We start from the raw sequence: 22,737 nt of genomic DNA, 5'->3' as shown, positions 1-22,737 counted from the left end.
TGTGTGTGTGTGTGTGAGAGAGAGAGACATAATTAGAATAATAATAAGTAGAATAATGATTAACATCAATAAGCATTTTGCTACATTTCATGTCACTGTACTTAATGTTTTGTGTTAAAACTGCTTTTTTTGCACCAATGAATTGCGCAGAACTGTAGCTTTACATAAAGAATAATGGTTTAACACAGTGACACTATCTGAATCTCTGTCTGTTTAATGCTTACAATAACTGTACAGTATATGTATTCTAAGCAAAAACAAAAAAACAGACAAATGGCAGCAATGTCAAAATTATCTCTGTGAATTCTGGCTCTGACGTTTCTCGACTTCAGATACATCGCTCATAGTTTGTTTTTTCCCCTGCACAACTATTACTTTAGATTTCACCTACGATTTCCACCTCTTCCCTGTGTTTACAGAAGTTTACTAACTGTGATTCAGGGCTTTCCACAAGAGTAATCCAGTTTCCTCACCATTCCAAAGACATGCGTTGAAGGCTGACTGGCATCCCTAATTTGTCTTTAGAGTGTGTGTCTGTGTGTCCTGCAATAAGCTGGCACCCCGTCCAGACTGCCCCCAGAAGTACCCTTGGATAGAGTCCAGGCTCCTGCTGCAAATAGATCTGGTAGTAAATGGATGGTGTCAGGGATCAGCGCGGACCTGTCAGGGATCCGCGCAGACTTTTGGCCATGTGCGTTTGTGTTTGTTTGTGTCACGTGATTGCCCCGCCTTCGTCTACTCCTCCCGGTCATCACACCTGTTCCCCATTGTGTGTGATTGTCCTTTGGTGTATAAATGTGTGCCGCGTTGCCGATGGCAGCGCAGATTCATTAAGATATATTTAATATGTACTTTAGTTCCCCGGGTCGTGTGGATTATGTTTGTTTCCCTCATGTATTAAACCCCTTTCTTTTGAAGCTATCCTGCAAACGGGTCTGTCTCCCTTCCTCCGCATCCAGGGTCTGACAGAAGGATGGTTGGATGGTTGGATTTTACTAATAAATTTACATTGTTCTATTTCCCAAAAAAACCAACAATCCAGCCACCTAATTTAAACCACCACAAAACACATCCCTAAGTTACTAAGGGACCCAGGGGAACCCAGTCGCAATAAACACAGAACATGTTTTCACTTTTCTCTTTTACTTTTCTCTAAGCGTTCAAATAAAGGGGATCATATTGTCGGCTCCGTCTGAGCAATTTATTTGTATTCAGGTAGATCCTTACTAAACAAGAAGAACAGAAGAACGTCATATATCACAATGACACTTTATTTTTAATCAGCACTTAAAGTGTAGTTAATTTAGTGCCGTTCATTTTGCCGCAATATGCCTGCACATGAAATGTATGTGTGCCTGAAGAATTCCCTGTCATCCCCAGATGGTCCTAAAGCTGCCTTATTATACATTCATCATCACATCATAGCAAATCAGACAACGTCCTTGCACTGCATTTAGTCTGTGCGAGAGGACATGTGCAAGTTTGTATGCGTGTGTGCATGCACAAGTGTGGTTTTCACTTGGCTGACAGCTCTCATACAAAACTCCCCCAAAGATAGCAAAAATCCCTGCAGGGAGACGCCAAGCATAAATAAATAATAATGCAAGAAATTAATGTGGCGATGCACATAATTTTCATGAGCAGGATTTCCTGCTCTGATGGATGGTATAAAAAGATCCCCCTCCAGTGCAGCATTTCCTCAGACTTACTAGCTGTCTTTATGTGTAAGGAGTGTCACGTAAGAGCCTCTTATTAACTCATCCATTAGCTGGTGCTGGCCTTCAGCACTGGATGGGAGCCATTTGTTTGGAAGGCCGCACTTTTCCAGATCTACAGCTGTGAAAACAAGAGGGAGTGTTTGCACTCCTTGAAAAGATTTGGATGTCAGCTAAATTCAGACCACAGCAGAATGCAACACTCAGGCCTTTATCATGTTGTTGTTACTGAGAAGATTATTCCCACAAGCGTGTAAAACGAAGAAGTTTGCAGTTGACATCAATTACAATTACTTCGAGAGCACGGTGAAGAAATTTCTTTTAAACATTCTCTGATACTCAGTATTTACAAAAACCTCTTGATTATTCATTATGAAGGTTTTTTTTGTTCTCTTGTTTTATTAAAGTTTACACAACAGCACTGATGAGATCTCAGATCTGATCAGTCAGAAGGTGTTAGGCGATTCATTTTCTATAAGCGCACGGCTCTGATGCCAGTTATAATTCAAATCACAATTTTATATTAATGTGTGCAGTCTTTATTGTTATTGTTTCTGTATTAACAGGATTTGTACGACAGACATCCAAAAGAAAGCAAACAAATACGGGGACTATTTTTTGGTGATTGTGAAATGTTTATTTGACATTTATGAAAAGAATCTGGAGCATAGGTGCTGGGTAACTATAGGTTCTCCACTACAGGAGATTTTTGGCACTTTCCTGATAAAATGGCAAGTCGCATTTTTTCTTAAATTCAGAAGAGAGGATAAATGAGAGGCTTTTTTTTTTTTACGTATGCCATAAACTTGTCTTGTTGATGTTCAACATTTAACTAAACAGTTCAAAAACATCAACTGATGGGAATGTGCAGTAGTTTTAATATCTCAGATATTTTGGGCAAATATTGGAAAATCGGTTGAGACAGATTCCGTACTTACGTGACCATTTCTTATATATGAAGGACGGAAGCTGCTTGGATATTAAGATCTATTAATTTACAGTTACTTATGGATCCATAAAAGTGTGTATAGTATACACCATCACCATTCAGAAATGTGAAAATATTTTGATATACAGTAAAATGATGGTAGAGGATAAAACTCCTATGATGACTAAATTCCTGAAAGAGCCCCTGTATCACTGCAGGACTGCATACTGTAGCTTCAGACTCATAAAAACATAAAGGAAAGCCTCAAGGAGGTGAAGGATGTGAGAGAAAGAGAACCAGAAGTGGGGAGATGGAATGGTGTCCATCTCTGGACTCATCTGCTTAGCTCATGGAGGACAGTGTTAATGACAATGTACGTCTGCGTGTTTAAACAGAGATGGAGACTGGGAGAAAGTGGATTAGACCAAATATCTATCTACACATGAACAAGAAGAAATGCAAAAGGAGAGAGGTGCGAGGGCCGAAATCAGTATGCAGAGGAGTTAGAAGCCTCCCCTCATTAACAAATGACACACATTTACACTTCCACATTATGCATCCAAGAAGAGTCATCTCCTGTCTTCAGGCCTCTGTGCCTCACCATTAGAGGTGTGAGGGATGACTGGCAATGTTCCATGCCATAAAAATGCACAAAATGCTAAAAAAAAAAAAAAAAAGAGGAGCTCTTCTCACATCCAACTACTATAACTAGCTTATTACTGCATGATTTTTGTCACCTTTTTGCTGACCAGAAAAAAAAGACATCATAAAAGAATTGTATTTGATCGCAGTGGCACTAAAATCGGCTGCCGGCGAGTGCATTGCAACTTATGACCAAAGAATTCTTTATCAAAGTGTGTTTTTATCCGCATCAGCAAAACTGGGTCCAAATCATAGTAATCACAGTATGAAACCAGCTGTCAGTATCCTGCAATGATAATGGCAACAATTAAGCCAAACATGATTATGGATATAAACAAAACTACGAACAATGAAAACCCCACAGCAGTGATTAAAAGCTCATACAAAATAGTCACTCAGATCTACGTTTTTCCTAGCCTACTATTTATTTATTTTTTTGGTAAACAGGCTATTAAGTCAAAATTTTGCTATAAAAAAATGTTAGTTTGGTTAGTTTCTGGTAAAAAAGAGTTAAGTACAGCTCTATCATTAAGCTTTCATTATGGGTAGCACTTTATGGCACAGTGTGACACGTAATAATCTTAAAAGACTGCTGTAATTACACAGTTTAAAACCAGCTTGCAGGCTCAATCCTTGTTATATTCTCAGAATGGATGATACTGGGCGTTCTGAGGCTGCTATGGCTGTAAGCGAGGACCATTTCTACTTCTGCTCAGTCAGGTTTAGTGTCCAGAAAATATGAAATATGCCTGATGCTTCTGATTGCATCAGTAGCCCTTGAGCTGCCCTCTACCTTAATTATAGACAGCGATATTAAATTGGAAATGAAACAGAGCCTCGTCTCACACAGACACACACACACACACACACACACACACATATACAACCTCACAGGCAACAAACATAATTTGCTCATCATCCAGCAACAGCAGTGGATGAACAGGTCAGAGAGAGCAATAAACAAACCAGAGCCTCAGAGATGGATGTCGGTTACATGATTGCATCTTCACTTGTCTGTACATGACCGTGTAAATGAGTGCTTCGACACAGATAATAAACTTCTCAAAGTGTCTTACCCTTCCATTAGGCCACATGAGAAATAAAAACCTTTGATCAAACATAACAGCAAGTAATGCAAAAAATAAAGCCACTTGGTGTGCACTTCTTGTTCAGAAAGTTAAACGAAGGCTTGCTGGTTTGATGTTTCTATAGTAGACAACAAATTGAATCAGAGGCCATTAAACGACTGACCACCAGAGTTGAGTCGTTACGACATTGCGGCTCGTTAATTCCATTCTGTGACATGACTTGGGTTTTAGGAAGCTGGAATTTTGTTGTTGGCCATATGGCTATGTGGCTTACACCTGAATCCAAGCCCCAAATTGATCAACAAACCAGATTCTACACAAACTCACTCGATCAGTATGAGATTAGGAAGAAAGAGTTGTATGAAGGCTGAATTTTAAACACTCAGCTCAAGCTAAAGAAAGCAGCAGACTCAGTGTGCAGCAGTAAAACAGAGCAATCAATATCACAAAGGGTGCTGATCAGGGACTCGGCCATTTTAAGAGCAGTATCAATCGTAAAATCCTTTCAGTGCACAGGAACGTTCATTCCCTAAAAAAAAACAATTGCCAGCAAAAACCAGGAAGCACTGGTGTTATAAATTTTCCCTTACAGGAAATATTTATTTTCTGAAATCTCTTAGCTCGAGAGAAAAAAAAAAGGTTGTCATTGTTGGAGCTCTCATTGATTTCTTATAATAGTGATTTTTAACTTTATTTGACATTATATATATAATGATATCATATGTATGTATTTTTAAACAACATAAAAAAATGTATGTCATGATATTGTGATGTATAAGTCATAGATATGTGTTATAAAAAAAAAAAAAAAGAATTATATTGGTTGTGCTTCTTGATAAATGCCAGTGGTGATGATTTATGTAGTCATGTCAGCAGAAATTGAGTCATCAGTGTCCCAGTGGGTAGTGAGCCAGGGTCTGCCGCAGTCCCTCAACTTGAATACACAATACACTAAACCTAAACACTCATGTTATTGTAATGCAGTGTACAGCAGCCCTTTCAATTAGCATGGACACCGGTACATATTACAATATCCTTGATGTAACACATTATTTAATTCATGTCTACTGAGTCCAGAATGTCACAAGTACATAATTTATGTCATTTGCATACCAAAAATATGTACCATTCAATTATTTCATTATAGATTTAAGTCAAGAATCTTGCTAATGTTCTCATCAGAATTCCAGACAAACATGCAGATAAGAGGACATGCATTACTGTGATTCCCCTTTGTGCCTCAGGTTCTGTCCATCAGCTTTTTCCTCCAGCAAGCTTTGATGTCTCTTTTCGAGAAAGTCTCCTTTAGAGAAACTTCTAACATGTTTGTGGTTAAAATCTGTCCAAGCTTGGTGCCATGGCACTGAAGCCAAAATGAACAATCTCAGCTCCACAATATCTAGTTCTGCCTAACGCAGTGTATTAGGGGAGCCTTATAGAGCACAGACTTCTCTTTCTAGGGCTTCCAACAGCAGCTCAGTATCAGGAATCCTCATTAAATTTGTTTTCTTGTAGATAAAAAGATAAACAAAATCATTAAGTGAAACCACATTAGACATTTCCATTAAAAAAGCAGGGCCACTGAGGGAGAGTCAAAATGCATGGCTCTGTCTGTCTGTAGCTCTCATGGGAACGGGGATGCATCGCCCTGTCTCTGTCTCTGACTGTGTGTCTGTCTCAGAGGAAGATTACAGTAGGTGCAGGCTCTGCTGCGTTTTCTCCATGCTCTTCTCCAGTGTCCTGCCCTCTGGCCAAAAAAAGCCAGCAAAGCCCATTATCACACCTCTGTCTCCTTCAACATTACCCACAGGGTTATATTTGTGACAGATGTCCTCTGACAAACACCACCTTTTACACCAGACATAAAAAAAGGAAAGAAAAAAACAAATGCTATTCCAGGTGGTTTAAACCAGCACTGGAGACTCAAACTAATTGCTTTCTAAAGGCAGCACCTCCCTGTCTCCACGTCTCTCTCTTTCTCTCTGTCTCCTAAAACAATCACTGCCCTTCCTCTCTCTCCATGCTGTAATTTCTGGACCTACCTGACTAAAAGTCCACAGACAGCTGTTTGAAATTGGTGTGGGGGAGATGCTCCTGGTGATTGAATGCCCTTTCCAGATGTTAAACAAGGTTCAGTATTACAGGAGGTTTCTCTAGGCTTTTACTGTTGTGACAACTGAAGCTGACAATACTCCGAAGAGCTGCCACATCATTCATCAGCATTGGGAAATGGATGTTTTGTTGTTGTTGTTTTTTTACACATAGAACTTAAATATGAGCTTCAGATCCCACATGAGGACTTGTTTACTTTTATTCTATCTATTTGGGCAGGATCCCAGGAGAGCCACTTCAAAAGGAAGTCTGATCTTGTGACAGCACACAACACCAGCCAGCACATACACAAATACACGCACACACAAGCTAAACCAACACTAATGTGGGTGGCCGTGAGGGAAATCCCTTTCCCTGCTTTTCTACAGATAGCTAAATTTGAAATATTAAGACTTCAGCCTCATTCATGCTGAGAATCAGACGTCATCTGTGCTTGAAAAGATATTTATTTGTACGGTTCATTGCATTCAAGGCAGTCTTGTGTCTTATTCCAGTTCTTATTTTACTCTCCACCACAAAAAAACAAAATGCCACTCTCTGATATAAAAGTAAAAGTAGAAACACAATATACAGCAGGTCTCAGTGTGAGTAGCCTCAGGCTGTGAAAAAAAAGCATTGCTCGGAGCTGCCTAGTAGCCTCTCTCTTGTATTCATTAGGTCCCTTTGGCCTTTTTATTTCGCTCCAATACCACACCTAGACCTGAGTGCCAAACTGTTCTTATCAGCCTTGTAATTACACCAGTTGAAAGAGAAAAACCACCATGATACGCTGAAGCTCAGTCTAAATCTGTGCTACGCTACCCGGCAGCATTCCACTGAGGTGTCTGAAATTACAGTCCCAGTCTATGAGCAAGGCGTGCAAAAAAGCAACTTCTGTTGACATCATGTGGTTTTCTCCCACATGGTTTCACCACACTGTGGTCCTGATGAGGGTTGAAGCATGCCACAGAGTCCCACAGCATATTTCAAAACCTTCACAGCCCAGATTGGATTTTGCTCTCTCTAAAACAAATGGCCACAGCTCGACCCATTAGACCCTCAAACAGTCTTCACTCGCACAGCACAGCAGCAGCAGCCGAGCTGATTGATCAGCCTGGATACCTATTCCCTACCTGCTGTGATAATGCTCACGCATGGTCAGCCATATACTTGTTTTTACAGAGATGATCACACAGATATTGAAAGTTAAAATCCTCTTTAATCCTCACTCAAGACACCATATATTAGTTTCTGTTTCTGCTTTCATAGTACCTTGTAATAATATCATAAACACAAATGCCTATAGACTGTCGTAGGATAATCGGCCAAGTACAACCCATCTAAATAGAGAAATAAACACTTTCACACATAACTGACAGAAGCATGGCCTTCAGAGACATCTGAATTTTCAAACTAGATCATTATCTTTGACCCTGACGTGGTGAACATGCACATTATTTTATCAGGAGACAGAAGAGCTGGAGGCAGAGGTGCTTGAGTAAAGCAATGACCTCCACAAATGCACTTGACTAAACTTGACTATCTTTATTCTCCACCGATGTGTAAAGCCTGTCTCAAAGGTCTTGACAGAGGGGCATTTCCCATTGGCAAAAATGAAATAATTTTAAAAGAGAAAAAAGAGCATGTGGAAAAGAAAATGTGTCTGTGAGAGAAAAACAAAAAGACCAGGGTTGTATGTTGCTCTTTGATTTACCTCCTGATAGTTCAGAACCATCCTCTGTAGGCATCTCCTTTATTCTCTGTGGTTGAGTGTTTTCTCTATCAAATTCATGGGCCTGAGCTGCAAAACATAAATATTTCAGCATGTTCAAATCACACATATGTAGCCAGAGGCTCAAAAAACAGAAAAACATTTTTCAAGAGTAATGTAAGTGAACACAATGAACAAATCTATCCGACCTACAATTACCATTTATTTTTAATGTGGCAATTGTTATAGCAAAAGCATTAGAATACATAGAGCCCGGTACAGGACATCCTAACATAATTCATGTTTGCAAACAGTAAATAGTAAATACAAGAAGACTGTTATGATGCTGCGAGTGCTTTCCATACCTGCAAAGCTTCCTTCAAGTGCTCTGCTCTGTTGACTTCCACTCACAGCTATAACCTTGACTGTGTACTCCTTCATGGGATTGAAGTCATTTATTATCGCCTTGGTTTGACCCTTTCCAATTCGAAGCTCATTCCTCTCTCCGTCTACGATCAGAGAGAAACCATTGACAGAAGGCTCATTAGCATGCATTACTATGCCATTTCATTAAAGCTAACAAAGCTATCAAAGCTCATTCCTTATTCCAACTGCCTATTCGAGTCTCAATGTCACGCGATTGGTGTGGAAGCAATCTGTTTACAGGACAATTCTGTAATAAAGATTCTGGTGGGTTTAGGTTTGCTGACAAGAATTGAGATGCAATTATCAGCCTAATGATTTATAAGGACATGATTATGTCTGTATTGATGGAACAAGTCCAACAGAGCTGAGGAAATCCTTTAAAATTTGTCATAAGACTGAATTGTGGGTTAATTCAAGAGTAGAAAGGAGATTTTTGTAGTATTCATTATTTATTGAAAAAAGCGCCCCAGAACACGACAGAGCATTTGCAGTCGTAGCTTGATGCCTGTGGAACCAACTGCCACTGGATGTTAAGAGTCTTCCTTCCATTAGTGCTTTTAAATCTAGGCTCAAGACATTCTTTTATTCTCTGGCTTTCTTGGCCCACTAAACTTTCAGTCCATCTGTGCTTGTTCCCTGCTGTTTGCTAGTCGTCGTTGCTGTTCGTATGTGTTAGTATTTAGTTGGTAAACAACTCTCTATATATTTTAACATAATATAAAATTAGCATATTATATGTATATAGTATATTCTATAGTATATTACTTCATTTGTTATGATATTGTTTTTGGGGGTAAACTGAACTTCAAGTAAATTCTGCTTAATTAAAACAAGTACATCTTAGTGAATTTTACATCCTTACATCATAAACTAGAGTTAAAATGAATTTGGTGAAGCTACTTTTTACTATTAATACCCAGGACAACACTGTACAAAACACACATCTACTATTTTCTGTACACATTTGAAAACACATTATTTTCCAAATATACTTTTACTAATATGCTTATGTATTTTAAATGATGAATGAGGTAAGATGAGATGAGATGAGATGAGATGAGATGAGATAAATCTTTATTAATCCCCTGTATTGGAAATTCAATTGTATAATCTTATGAGCAAAATTAATATAAATTTAAACCTGTAGCTAAATAAAATATATACATTGGGTTTTAGCCAGATAGTTACATGAATTTATCTGGTACAGAAATGAAAGCAAAAATCTCTAGAAAATTGTTATACCTAATTACTACTCAGTTTTTCATTGTACGCTTAAAAGTCTATAACCAATTTAAAATGGAGTCCATCCGAAATAAAAAATACCAACGAATACCCTCTAAAAATAGAAAGCAATTTGGTAAAATCAAAAATGCAACACTCTATATTTATCTTTTATAACCCTTTCACAATAATTCATAGAAGTGGAGTGTATAGCAAAACTTTCTGTCGATTCTTATGGAGATTAATTTCAGCGATTACACTGACTTGATGTCAAACTGTAAGAAACCGGTGTGCGGCAGCTTTCTGAATATGATGTAGATTCCAGTTCAGTGGTGCAAGTCTTCAATCTGAAATGCTCATAAAGAAATTTCCAGCTTCTTTCCGCTGTAGGCTGCATATGAATGTATCGTATTACACCACACGGGTGTAATGGAAACATGCCAGATCAGTACAATATATCACAGTCCCTATGAACATGTGACTGAAAATGACGTTGTATTTCTTACACACGCTGGGTATCAGCCCTGAACAAGTCTTTTTCACATGTTGTTAAGGTTCTATTTCGCAACTTGTCCGCTTTGCTTAACCTCACACGCCTCTCCATTGGTTTCACACAAAGGGCTCTGCTATGACTCCACTTAATTCCTTTTCTCCTGGCATTGTTTCTCCTAATCAGACCACTGACCAATGATACTGATTTAAATCCTTGTGGCCCACCAAGAGATCAATTCGATTGAGGAGTGGGTTAAATTGTGCTTGCTCAGCAGCAGCTTGGAGCATGATTGGGGTTAGAGAAGACCGAAGAGGTTCAAGGGCTGAAGACTTTCATTTCTGCTGATGTGTCAGCACGTTGTAACAACAAATGCTGCAGGCAGCAAAGTTTTACCAAGAAGTAATACTTGGTGAGAGGACATCAATTCAAAAGTTTCATTTTGCTTTAGTGAGCATTCAGAATTTTTCCTGTGGACAATATCGATTTTTACATGGTATACACCTGACTTTCATTTTAAATTTGAAGAAATCTTTTTGAGGGAATAGAGCAATCTTCATTGACTGTAAATAGATGCAATAACACTTATCCTTCCAGCTGTAATGTTCTTTTAAATTAATCTCCGATATTTTCATCTGGAAAGACAACAATGGGTACAATATTATGAGCCAAGGTTTTATCTTCATTTCTTTAGTTTTGTGCTCAGCAAAAATCTGGGGCACATCTTACAAGCAAAGTGCATTAAGCTATGTGAAGGTCCTTTTGTGCTTAAAGCAAAGAAGCCATGAAGCCATAATCCAATGAATCTGGCTTTTTGCATAAGGTAAACATCATGTATCCTCTCTCTCTCTCTTTCTCTCTCTCTCTCCCCCCCTATCTCTCTCTGTGTGTGTGTGTGTGTGTGTGTGTGTGTGTGTGTGTGTGTGTGTGTGTGTGTGTGTGTGTGTGTGTGTGATCAGGGATGACAGTATATTTATGGGATTTCAAACCCACCCAACTGACATCTAATACTGTAAACGAAGGATATTATGGTGACCTCGCTCTGACCTGCTCTGCTTCCGGCACATCGCTAAAGGGCCAAGAACACCCACCCCTTAAAATCACACTGCGCTCTGTGTTAACTGCCTGACTTACGCTATCATATGTCCTCATTCAACCTCTTCCATCTCAACTCCTCACTTCTTTCAATGGAACTAATTTCAGCGATTAAAACCACTTTGGACACAGAGAAAAAAATTTCAATAACAGAAATGATGGTCTTTCCCATCTGTTCATTCTGCTGAACGGCGTAATGAGGAATGGTCGTTCAGTCCTGCCAGGTTCAATATTCAGAGGAATGCTAAAGAATGCTCTCAGCATGTTTGGACATGGCCTGGTATTGTCCTTCAGAAAAGGATTTGTGGTCTTTAACAAAAGGTGACCTTAGAGAGCTGGTGGCTAATAAGCCCCTGATCCACACAAAGCTATTCTACAAGCCAAGGTTTGTGCCTTTGTCCATGTTATTCAAAGCTAGTGAAAACAAGATGTAAGTGCTTCAAGAACACTGCTTCAAGTGTTTGAAAACAGAAACTTCCCAGTCATCCAGGACACATACAGTAATGTGGACATGCTGCCTATTTTGGCCAGGATGCTCTTATTAAAGTGATTTTTAATCTCAATGTGCTTTTTCTGGCAAAATAAAAGTTACAAAAAAGAAAAAAGAAATGTTGTATTCTGATTACAATGCTGCATGTCTCAGTTGTAATATGATGTGTATTTTATATTTTACACCACGTGCTACATTGCAGTATCATGAGCTGATCTCACACATGACACACACAAGACATCTCTGCGCTTTGTTAAAGCCTCCTTTTTTTCAGAGCCCTTCACTGTGATAACCAGCTGTGATAATGTGCAGCTCTATATAAGCCATCAGGTTAAATTGGAAACTGTCAGGATTTTATGTGAATGTGTGCAAATTGCAGGCTTGTAAGTGTTATCGGATCTTTTCTGGTTTGTACCTGGATTGTACAAACAACTGCAAACAGGCACTTAAAAGTAAGGAATGAAAAGCAATTCATCATTATCCTTAGATGCATTAATCACATACCTGGCTCACTGCTGTATATAAATCTATAGCCATCGTGTTCTCCCTTTGGCTCTTTCCATAACACATGCAACTTGCCAGGACCCATGACTTTAAATCGTAGTCTTCGTGGGCCTGCAACTGTAAGAGAAACATGTCAAAAAATTATATTTTGTTATAAAGCAATATTTTTGTAATAAAAAACAAATTTGCCCTGGACCTTTGGAATATACTAGCATGCATTTATATATCGGGTGCGTTTGAACCAAAGATAGATTTCAAGTGAAGAGGCAAAGGCTATGGAACAGATATTTCCACATTCTCAGTCTAGTTTACCTTTGCATGTATTTTTATACCATATTAATTTCTGCACATTATAATGTGAGTAAGGCCAGGAGAAGCGTCGAGAAGCTGGTGTTAGAAAAAAAAATGCTGTTTTTTTTATAGTCAGGGATGGGTATTATTCAAAACTATATCATCATTTTAGTTCTACAGTCAAATCTCTACCATTTTAGTACACATACATAAAACCCGAATAAACTGTTTTATAAGACAGGATAAAATTCCTTTTGGGTGTGTTTTTTCTCTCCAATTCAAAGATTCATAATGTATTCATCATAAGAAATTGAGCAAATTCAGGTTAAAAACTACAGCTTGTGTCTTGACATTAAGTTAATACCCATCCGTAGCTACTGATTTTTGAAAGGAGGAAAGCCAGTAAAGAGAGTACCATTTCACAACCCTTCTTATTAGTAACACATTTGTTTGCCTTTTAAAAGCTGATAAAAGGTCAGGTCTCCAAAAATAATTAACCATTAGCGGAGTGCTAATCCTTCTGACCACGAATCAGTTTTAAGAAGCCGTAAAGTGTTAACCATGGGCTTAGCCACCACGCCCAGTGCACACACATTCCTGCTGAATCACACTGAAATCCCAAAGCACTGTTTCATTCACTAAATCTACACACAGATAAGGAAGCCCCATCATTTCTTTACATGCTGCCATACATGTAAGAATGTGTAGCATACTATATGCTACATGTCGGCATGTAAAGATTAACGGTTTTAAAAAGAAAGTCAAGTTTGACATGAGCACTACTCAACGGTATCTGGAAGGGAAAACAAGAAGGACAAAAGAGGAAAAAAAAAACAACTGCTCTAAATTCACCAACCTGAAATTGAGGATTGGATTTCTGCTGCAATTTGTTCACTGAGGGGGCAGAGATCTCTCTTCTCAAGAGACCATCAACTCCACACTCATTTCTGAAGAGACCATCACCTCCACACTCATTTCTGAAGAGACCATCACCTCCACACTCATTCTTGCACTCTCAAAAAGGACCTGTGCCTTTGAGGGATGCTGAACTGAAATCCGCTTGTATAAGAGTGCATTGCAAACATTTTATATAAGACAAAGTGGTGGGGCTAAGTGCCTGAAAGAGTAGTTCTGGACTACTGCTGTTATTTTGGATGAACGGACATGAGGGATACAAATGTACACAACTGTCGTAGCCATTTCCTCAGTCCTAAAACTGCAGCAGTAGGGAACGTGGCAAAGCAGGTCATTTTGTAAAGGATTACTCATAAAAGTGTCTCTGCCCATTTTTTTGACGTTAAAATGCTCCTTGAAAAAGTGACAGCGTTTGGAGAACCCTCTTCTGCCATCGTGGCTTAATGGTAACAAGTGACAACCGGTTATTGAAATGATAACGAAAAGATACGAGCAGGAGGTCGCGTAACTTTGTATATTCGAAGACACACTGGCACAAATCCATCAGCCTTTCATGTGCTTATTTTTCATCCATTTGAAGACTTTGTCAGAGAGCACTTACTCCAAATCCACAGACTCCTTTTATCATCACTCTTCTGCTCACTTTAAATGACATGGGCCTCTTTTGAACTTTAATCTTTTACCAACATGGAAATTCCTGCTGGGGGAATTAAAATATTAACGCCTACACAAGACAGAAGGTTCATGACTGTTTCACTACATATTCAGAGGTATTAATGAGATGCAAAAAGAGTGTAAATCTGCGCTGCTGCGCCAGGCGAAGGGGATGGGTGACAGATTCTCACTTTCCCTAAAACCGACCCAGCTGAGAGGAGATTAGCCTAGCTCCAGAAAAATGTGTAAAATCAAACCATTTGAGTCAACCAGTTTGGGAAGTAAATCATATTTCTAAAAGTGCAGGGTTTTAAAACATTTTAGGTTTTAGGTTAGATCCCAAACAGTCTGCTTAGAGATGATGTTCACTTTGAATAGTGTCATATTTCATCACAACTTGAAGATAGATACTGCCGAGTATAATAGCCTTCCCACACAGCCTCATCACACTCTGCTCAAAATGGCTTTCATCAACATCTGATACTCCCCATTCATTTTCAGCAAGTTTTGCACTACGTACTTTTACACATTTTCCATTCTGCAGATTTGCTCCCTGACTTCAATCAGGTGCAGCTGTTCAGAATGCCAAAGTGCCACACATACCGTTATTCTGTGTATAAGATATATGCTATACTTTCCTTGTTTTTCTGCTGCTTGATCTGCTTTCTCTCAGTTCTCTTGGGGATACATTATATACTTATATGAAGAAGCTTTTTGCAGAGCCATGACAAAACAGTCAGATACAGAGTGGAATCACACTAAATGTCTCTTACTTTTTTCTCTATTTTGGTGAAGAAAACCCTGCCAGCAATGCAGCAGTGTTAAGTGAAACAGAGAAATGGAGTAGGCTATTCAATGTGCTCCATACTAATAGGCAGACGACTGTACACCTGTTTGTCAACCCAAGACTGCAGAAACTGAGAGAGAGAGAGAGAGAGAGAGAGAGAGAGAGAGAGAGAGAGAGAGAGAGAGAGAGAGGTTGAAGTGTGAAAATGACTGAAAATAATAGATTGGCTTATACCTTGCAGTAGTCTGGCCTCTCGCAAGAATACAAGACTCCTTCCAAGCAGACCAACCAATTATATACTTAAGTCCTCCTGAGGGATTTCATTTTTTCTTTTTTTTTCTGTGTGTGTCTGTGTGTGTGTGTGTGTGTGTGTGTGTGTGTGTGTGTGTGTGTGTGTGTGTGTGTGTGTGTGTGTGTGTGTGTGTGTGGACTTTCCAAAGACTCTAGTCAGGAATTTATACCACTGAAATAACCACTTTATAGATTCTTTTAAATCAGATTTCAATCACTGTATATGTCAGAAACGGTCACCTACAGTCCATGGCACAGAGTGTGCTGGAAACAGAAGTGCTTGGACACAAAAATATCAGCCCACATGATGAATGATGTGAGAAAGAAATGCCTCAAGTGAACCTGCACATGGAAGAAAGCAGGCTAAAGATCAGAAACAAATACTTACTTTGCCCCTTTGTAGGTTCTGGAAATTGCACCAGTGCCAGGATTATTAGCAGCCACCACACGGTCATTCTCGGTCTGACTACCTGCATTCCTTCAGACGAGCGAGACAGCAAGCCTCTTCTGTACCTACAGTGAGAAAGAAAGGAAGAGTGAGGAGTGCTATAGCTGTCGGACATTGCCTTGAGGAGAGACAAGGAAGGGGGCAGGGACACGCCATTCTGTGGGGCAGAAACACTGAGGACTTTGTTGTGATGAACAGGCAATAAGAATCCACTTCCTGAGTGCTATTGTTGTTCACAAGACCAAGCAGATCTGTACAGGCTCTTGTCATTCAGCCTGAAGGCTGGACGGAGCTTTGTAAATGCAGATGCCTGGGCTTGCTCCAGAGGACTACCTTACTTAAGTTTCAACACTGGACTATATCAGGGTCGGGTAATGATGATGGCGACAACGACGATGATGATGATGATGATGATGATGAGAAAGCAGCAACCAATAAACATATACATTTGTGTGTTTTATTGACATTACAGGCTGTAAATGTAAAACAATGTAAAAAGTGAACAGAGCATTAAATTTTTAACTCAGTAAACTAAAGGGGAACATCTTGCCTAAAGGCAGGGTGGTTAAATTAAATCTAAAACCAACATCAAAAAATAGAACACAAAAAATATTTAGTTCAGCATTACATAATATATATATATAAAAATCCATTTCTGGTTACAGTGAGCCCAAAGCATTGGTGTAGCGCATCAAATATGAAAATTGCAGAATAAGATGCAGTATTATAGTCACCTGCTTCACAGGATACTCACCTCAAATAATAACAACAACAACAACAACAACAACAATACTAATAGAGGTTATTTCCCAATATGACCATTTTTACCCCTGGAAAATCAGCCTATAAAGAGGACAGCAGTTCAACAAGGGTTAATCTTTAACTTGAACCCATAAAATCTAACAAAAGCCTGTTGCTTGAATTGCAACTTTTAGATATTTTTCTTGTTCATTATCGCTAAGCTGCTAACACAATTTCTCTCATGATGAAACATGTAAATGAAGCTGCCTTTTGTTGCAGTTTTTCTCTCAGATCACACTGAGGTAGTCTAACAGAGTCGGTACCATGAGCTGTCTTACCTGCAACACCATTCAGCTGAAAGGGAAATAAATCCGTTGGCATTCAAATGTGATCTAAATAACCCCGAGGTTTTAACGGTCAGCCTTGTATTCCTTCTTTCGTTTCTGTGCCCCAGAGTTAGCTCCGAAAGCCAGCTTCGTGGTGTGACTGTGACTGTGTGTGTGTGTCCGTGTGTGTGTGTGTATATATATATATATATTTGTGTGTGTGTGTGTGTGTGTGTGTGTGTGTGTGTGTGTGTGTGTGTGTGTGTGTGTGTGTGTGTGTGTGTTTGGTCGGTCCTTACTTATCCATGTCTCCTCCTCAGCTCCTCAGTACTTCACCTCGCTTCATCCTCGCTCGAGCTCAGCGAGGGAAAAAACGCGCGTGAACAGTTAGCGCGCGAGATGTAAAAACGTGGGTGCCTCAAAACTTGAGCTATAGAAAACCTCACCACATCCTCAATTATGTTTATTACTGTCTTATTCTATAGATTTGTTATTTAGTTGTACGTGTTTTGCTAATTGTGACTTCATATATATATATATGATATATATGTATATTTATTTATTTATTTATTTATATATTGTTAACATTGTTCTTCCAGTTTAAAGGTGAAATAGGTATTACAACAGCTAAAGCCATTGTCTCCGAACATGTATTACTTAAACTAAAAAAGCTGTTTGAAAACCTGCCTTATGGTCTGGAAAGTTTATTAGTATGTACAGTATATTGGCCCATTGTTAGTCATTTTATAGACACACTCCTTTACATATGCATAAAGCCTTATGAGGAAACATTACATAATTACGTAGTTGTTACTGGACTTTAATACATGACAGTCATGAGAGACTTTGTTAATGGTAACTCTAACTAACAAGTTAACTCTAAATGGACCATCAACTGAACCATGTTTGGGGTGGGGATCGCACTGTTTAATAGGAAATCTCAAAATCAAACATGGCATATTGTTGAGAAATACAATGGAGAAGTTATCTAGAAGCTGATGAATGCAAACGCTTATGTGTTGGTATTAGCATGACACTTGAGGTTTCGGGACCCTGGTCTGTTTGAGCAGAGTGTTCAGATAAAAAAGCTTTACAATCAGCAGGCATCGAAACTGTTAAGCAAAGTGAAAAGAGACCCACATGTCAATTAATGACTGTCATTAAGTCATTTCAGGATGGTTAATCTTTTAAATTGAAGTTCACCTGCTACCTTAAATGCACAAGTAATATTAACTTGAAGATAACCTTTGTTTCAGCTAACAAGTAGTGAAGACTATGGTTTACCTTTTTTTATTGCTTTTATTTATTTTTATTTAAAACTTTTCAACTTGAGCTTTATAGCCAAACTTGTCATTACAACTGGTCAAATCCAAAATTTTCTTACAAAATAAATTTTTAATTCCATTTAAGTATACATATTAATTATCATACAAAGATTAATATGTTAGTAAAACATTATTTTGTAAAAGCGAAAGTACAGTAAGAAGTGGAAAATGAAATCCTTGTACTACCCTACCGTTACTGTAAATAAAGTCACCATGTTGAGGTATGAGTGTCCAGAGCCACATTCCTATATTCTAATCTTTATTTTACCTTTCTGATTTTTACAGAATAAAATATATCCAAACTGTTTAGTTTTACAGCAACTGTTACATGGAGTCTCCTGAGACTAGAGCCTTTCACATGAACTCTGCCTCATGGCCCTAATAAATGAACAATGAACAGGAGTCACAGCTCTGAACAGAAGTGGACGAAGACACACCATATGGTCTTCAGTGAATTCTTAAGCAATAAAAATATTATCAGGATGCATAAATCTGGCTAATTCTTACAGTCTTGATGCAGAGTGAGTGTATGTATGAGGTGGTACTGAATCTCTCTAGAAAGAAAAGACAAGTAGCTTGATACTGATATTCCATTAAAGTGGCACTACCTAAAAATGAATGTAGTATCCTAATGAAAACAGACTGTGATTAATCTTGTATTAATCACATACGTTCACATGTTCTTAATGCATTAATATTTAATAACTGCTTTGATGGTAATGGCACTGATGGTAAAGTTTCTGGTATTCTTTATTAAGATTATTCTTCATAACATTAATACAGTATACACATATATAGATGGTTTCTATGCTTAATTACACATTAAATAATGTCTTCTGAAGCAGGCTGAATGGTGGTGCAGTTGACAGCTCCAGGATCCTCAGTTTTATCCTGAAATCAGGAGACCATGTATGTGGATTTCACATGTCTCTTTCATGTCTCTGTGGTTTCTTTTGTGTTTTACGGTTTTCTCCCACCACTCAAAAACATGCTAGCAGGTGGAGTGACCACACTAAATTTGCCTCTAGGTGTCAACATGTGTGTGAGACATGGGGTTGTGAAAGACTGGAGTCACATTTAGGTTGTAATTTCTGCCTTGTGCTCTGTGATCACTGGATAGATTCTGGATTCACCACAACTTTGACCAGGTTAGAGTGCTTACTGTTGAGCAATGAATGAACAAAAAAAATTTTAAACTAGATTCACTAATATAAAAAAAAAGCAAAAAGAACCTAACTCTTGGTTTTCAGAGTCATTATCCAGGGACACTTTCTTAAAGTCTTCTAAAACAAGAGCAGACTGTTCCTGAAGTTATGATAGGTTTGTACTTGTTTTAATTCCACATGCTCACTCAGTTATAGCTCGCATTTCCATGAAGTACTTCCCACACATCAGTAAAGTTCAGGCTTGGTGACACCTGGTTCCTGTACTGAGACACTGAAGCTACAAGCTTAACCACTCCTAAGTGGTCTATTCCTAAATGACAAACCAGGCCATAATGAAGGATTGGGGGCTAATCAGTGGCTGCATTCATCAGGCTCAAAAAGAACCCTGCTCTGCACTATGTCTTATAATTAAGCGTGGGACACAGCATGGACGACTGTCAATAGCACTCAGCATGACTCTAGAGATGCTGCAGAGCACAAAATGTACAGCACAGACACACGCATACCAGGCAGATCAGCAGAAGGCAGAAGTTCATGATTAAATTCAAAAAAGTTTTATAAGGTATAACATTAATGTATTATTTTTAGGTATTCAATGGCTTTATCCACAGATGATAATTATAATCCAGTCTCAAGTTAGTTACCCACAGGATTTCATTAGTCATTTAGGATCAGTTCTCTAAATGCAGATCAATCTCAGACTTACACAGTAAACAAGGATTCTCCACTGTAAAATACATTTTATGACTAGGTTTAATAATTGTCAATAAAACTATCCTTGTGTGTAACATTTCACAAATATGTGCAATAAAGATAATCCATATTCAGCACTCAAGGTGAGCTGAGATATCTAAGAGGAAAAGAAAGCTAAGAGATTTGATCTATATCCTCCCCTAGCTATCCCACCATGTTTTCTTTAACCATCACTCAAATTTTATGATCCCACAGTTAAATCATTTCAACCCATATAACAACCTCAAACGTAACATTTCACAAACAAGCACAATAAAGATTATCTATGCTCTACACAGAGTTTGCGCTATAATATCATCTTCAGAAAGCTTTCCTTTAACAGTGTCTTCACCCTGTAAAGTGCTAAGAGACACAAGGCAATTGTTGTCTAGTCTGCCTTTCATCGAACTTTTCTAAAGTCATCAGTCAAAAGTTGCAAGCAAACAGTAAAGGACATTAAATTCAGAACCATCCACCTATAGCTTGTGCAATATTTTATTCTTTGCCCACCCTGGCAGTAGTGAAGGCGAGCTGACAGGACAATACGCCAAGAGATAATTTGCTGGATTAAAGTGTTTTCAGAGAGGTGCCAAATGTATCTGAGAACTACAGGAGAGAGAAAAGCCTGTCAGTACGAGCAACGGTTGACATCTGATAAGAATCATCTATCAGCTGTAGCTGTGACTCTGAGTCCTATTGAACAGGGAACACTTGAGTACACCCCTTTACCTTGACTGTGGAACAGCATTGTATAGTCTATAACATGCTTTGAGTCAATTAGATTTTTTTGTCATTGCATCCATATACCACTTGGGAAAAATACAGTACCAAGCCTTCAGGACCATGTTATAACATTGAATACCATAAAGGGACTTCTACAAGTGATGAAACAAGGATGGTGTAATTACTCACTGAAAAATTCAACTTAAACTAACAACTTTTTCAGACAACCAAGATTTACATGAGAAATATACAGTCAAGCTTTCATCTTGGAAACTGTTGACTTTCACATTATTGTGATGGTTTAAGAGCTCTCTAATTTGTTTTAATTTGCTGAGATTTACTCCAGTATGCTAAACACTTCTGTTTTGCGTTTATGCTTTGAACTGCCAGACTCCCAATATTTTGTGTACTGTACTACGCTGCTGTTTTATCCTTTCCACTTGAATCCATTTTATTGACCACATTTAGTTACTTCTAATTTCTTAATATAATAATTTCTTTTGAGATTAATATTCTAAGGTAATTTTGTGTGGTAAAATCCTTCAATAAACATGAGCAAATGTTGAATATCATAATTGTCAAATAATTTTATACTGAATGTGACAATCTGTAGGAAAATGGTATGTTCCTTTTTGCACTTACACTTGTTAACACATACCTGTCATCAGGAGGAAACCCAAACTCCAGTGTGTGTGTTTATATTACAAGATGTATTGCCATCAAAATAGATGTAATGAACAAATTAGTCCCATTGTTTCTCCTATACTCAGTGCCTTCACATTTCTGAACTGAAGTCAGAAGGGCTTTTTAAAAGTGCTGGAAGGTAAAGTGACCCAGGAAGAACTTGAGTCAGGCATTTAAAGTCTAAAAGCTTTTAAGACCTTCAAGGATCTGAGACCTTCATTCGGAATTCTGGGATTTACAATCCTGTTACATTTCATGCTGTCAGCACTTTTCACACCTCCATCCAGTAAAATTTCATTCTGTACTATTGCACCACCAAAAACTCAAGGAGACAGGAGTTGTCTGTTATATACAGGTATAAAAGCTTTTACTGAAGTGCTGCTTCTGTGTAATATGTTTCTGGAACAAACAAAACAATGTGCTTTAAAAGCTTCTTTGGGACATAATAGATTTAATAAAAACTTAATATGCATTTAAATTCACTTTGTGACAATGATGTATTCCTAAATTTTCAGATCTTATTATTATTTTTTTTTACATAATGTATTCTTGAATATATAAAAACATTGTTCATTCATTTTCAGTAATCAATGAAAACTAATCTCGATTAGGGTCATGGTGGCTCTAGGGTCAATCCGTCAGTCCTGGGAACTGATCCATCCAGTGGATTTTTAATCTTTTCTACTGCACCACCAGCATGCATGAAAATATACATTATACAGTCATTGAAGCACTGCATCTGTTATATTTATGGAATCACAAATGATTTCAGGAAAATACAAAAATGATTTGCTTTAAAAAACATTTTGTACAAATACTATATTCTAAAATATAATTCAATTATATTTAATTAAAATTTATTTGTATTAGCTCTGTTAACAGTGGACATTTTCTCAAAGCAGCTTTACAAATCATAAAAAATATAATACAAAAAAAAGAATATTATACAAAGATTAATATAATACAAAAATGTAAGATTGATAGTTATATTAAATGTGTTTGTATCTATCCTCAATGAGCAAGCCTCAGGTGAAAGAGGTGATTTTGACAAGGAAAAACTCCCTTAGCTGAAAAGGGAGAAACCTCGAGAGGAACCAGACTGAAAGGGGAACCTCATACTCATTTGGGTGATTTTAAAAATGTAAAGTCTGACAATTGTGTATTGATGAGAAAGTTGTTGTCCTCAAAGAACACATGTAGTTGGCATCTCCTCTTAGAATGTCTGAATACTTAATGAAGCAGAGTCCAACTGG

At 38.1% G+C, this 22,737-nt stretch overlaps 1 protein-coding gene across 6 annotated transcripts in view; it reads right to left on the bottom strand.

Annotated features, from left to right (window-relative positions):
- col14a1a (collagen, type XIV, alpha 1a) overlaps positions 1-17,244 on the bottom strand; it is an 82,625-nt gene extending 65,381 nt beyond the window's left edge. For 4 of the 6 annotated variants that reach the window (XR_003441017.2, XM_027149565.2, XM_047811357.1 and 1 more), the window contains exons 1-5: positions 17,154-17,244; positions 15,728-15,852; positions 12,402-12,518; positions 8,541-8,684; positions 8,179-8,265 (exon numbers count right to left, since the gene is read on the bottom strand). Coding sequence is in view for 5 of the 6 variants with exons in the window: in XM_027149565.2 (XP_027005366.1) it covers positions 8,179-8,265; positions 8,541-8,684; positions 12,402-12,518; positions 15,728-15,852; positions 17,154-17,161 (481 nt within the window). In the remaining variant the exon portion in view is untranslated. Of the gene's footprint in view, positions 1-8,178; positions 8,266-8,540; positions 8,685-12,401; positions 12,519-15,727; positions 15,853-16,866; positions 17,079-17,153 lie in introns of those variants that run through there. The other 2 variants (XM_047811356.1, XM_047811358.1) reach the window with 2 other exon arrangements.
- Between the last annotated feature and the right edge of the window lie 5,493 nt (positions 17,245-22,737).

This window comes from Tachysurus fulvidraco, chromosome 3 (genome assembly GCF_022655615.1).
Source record: "Tachysurus fulvidraco isolate hzauxx_2018 chromosome 3, HZAU_PFXX_2.0, whole genome shotgun sequence".
Classification (NCBI taxonomy): Eukaryota; Metazoa; Chordata; class Actinopteri; order Siluriformes; family Bagridae; genus Tachysurus; species Tachysurus fulvidraco.
Note: the sequence above shows the minus strand (reverse complement) of the source record. Positions and strands in the feature narration are given on the sequence as shown.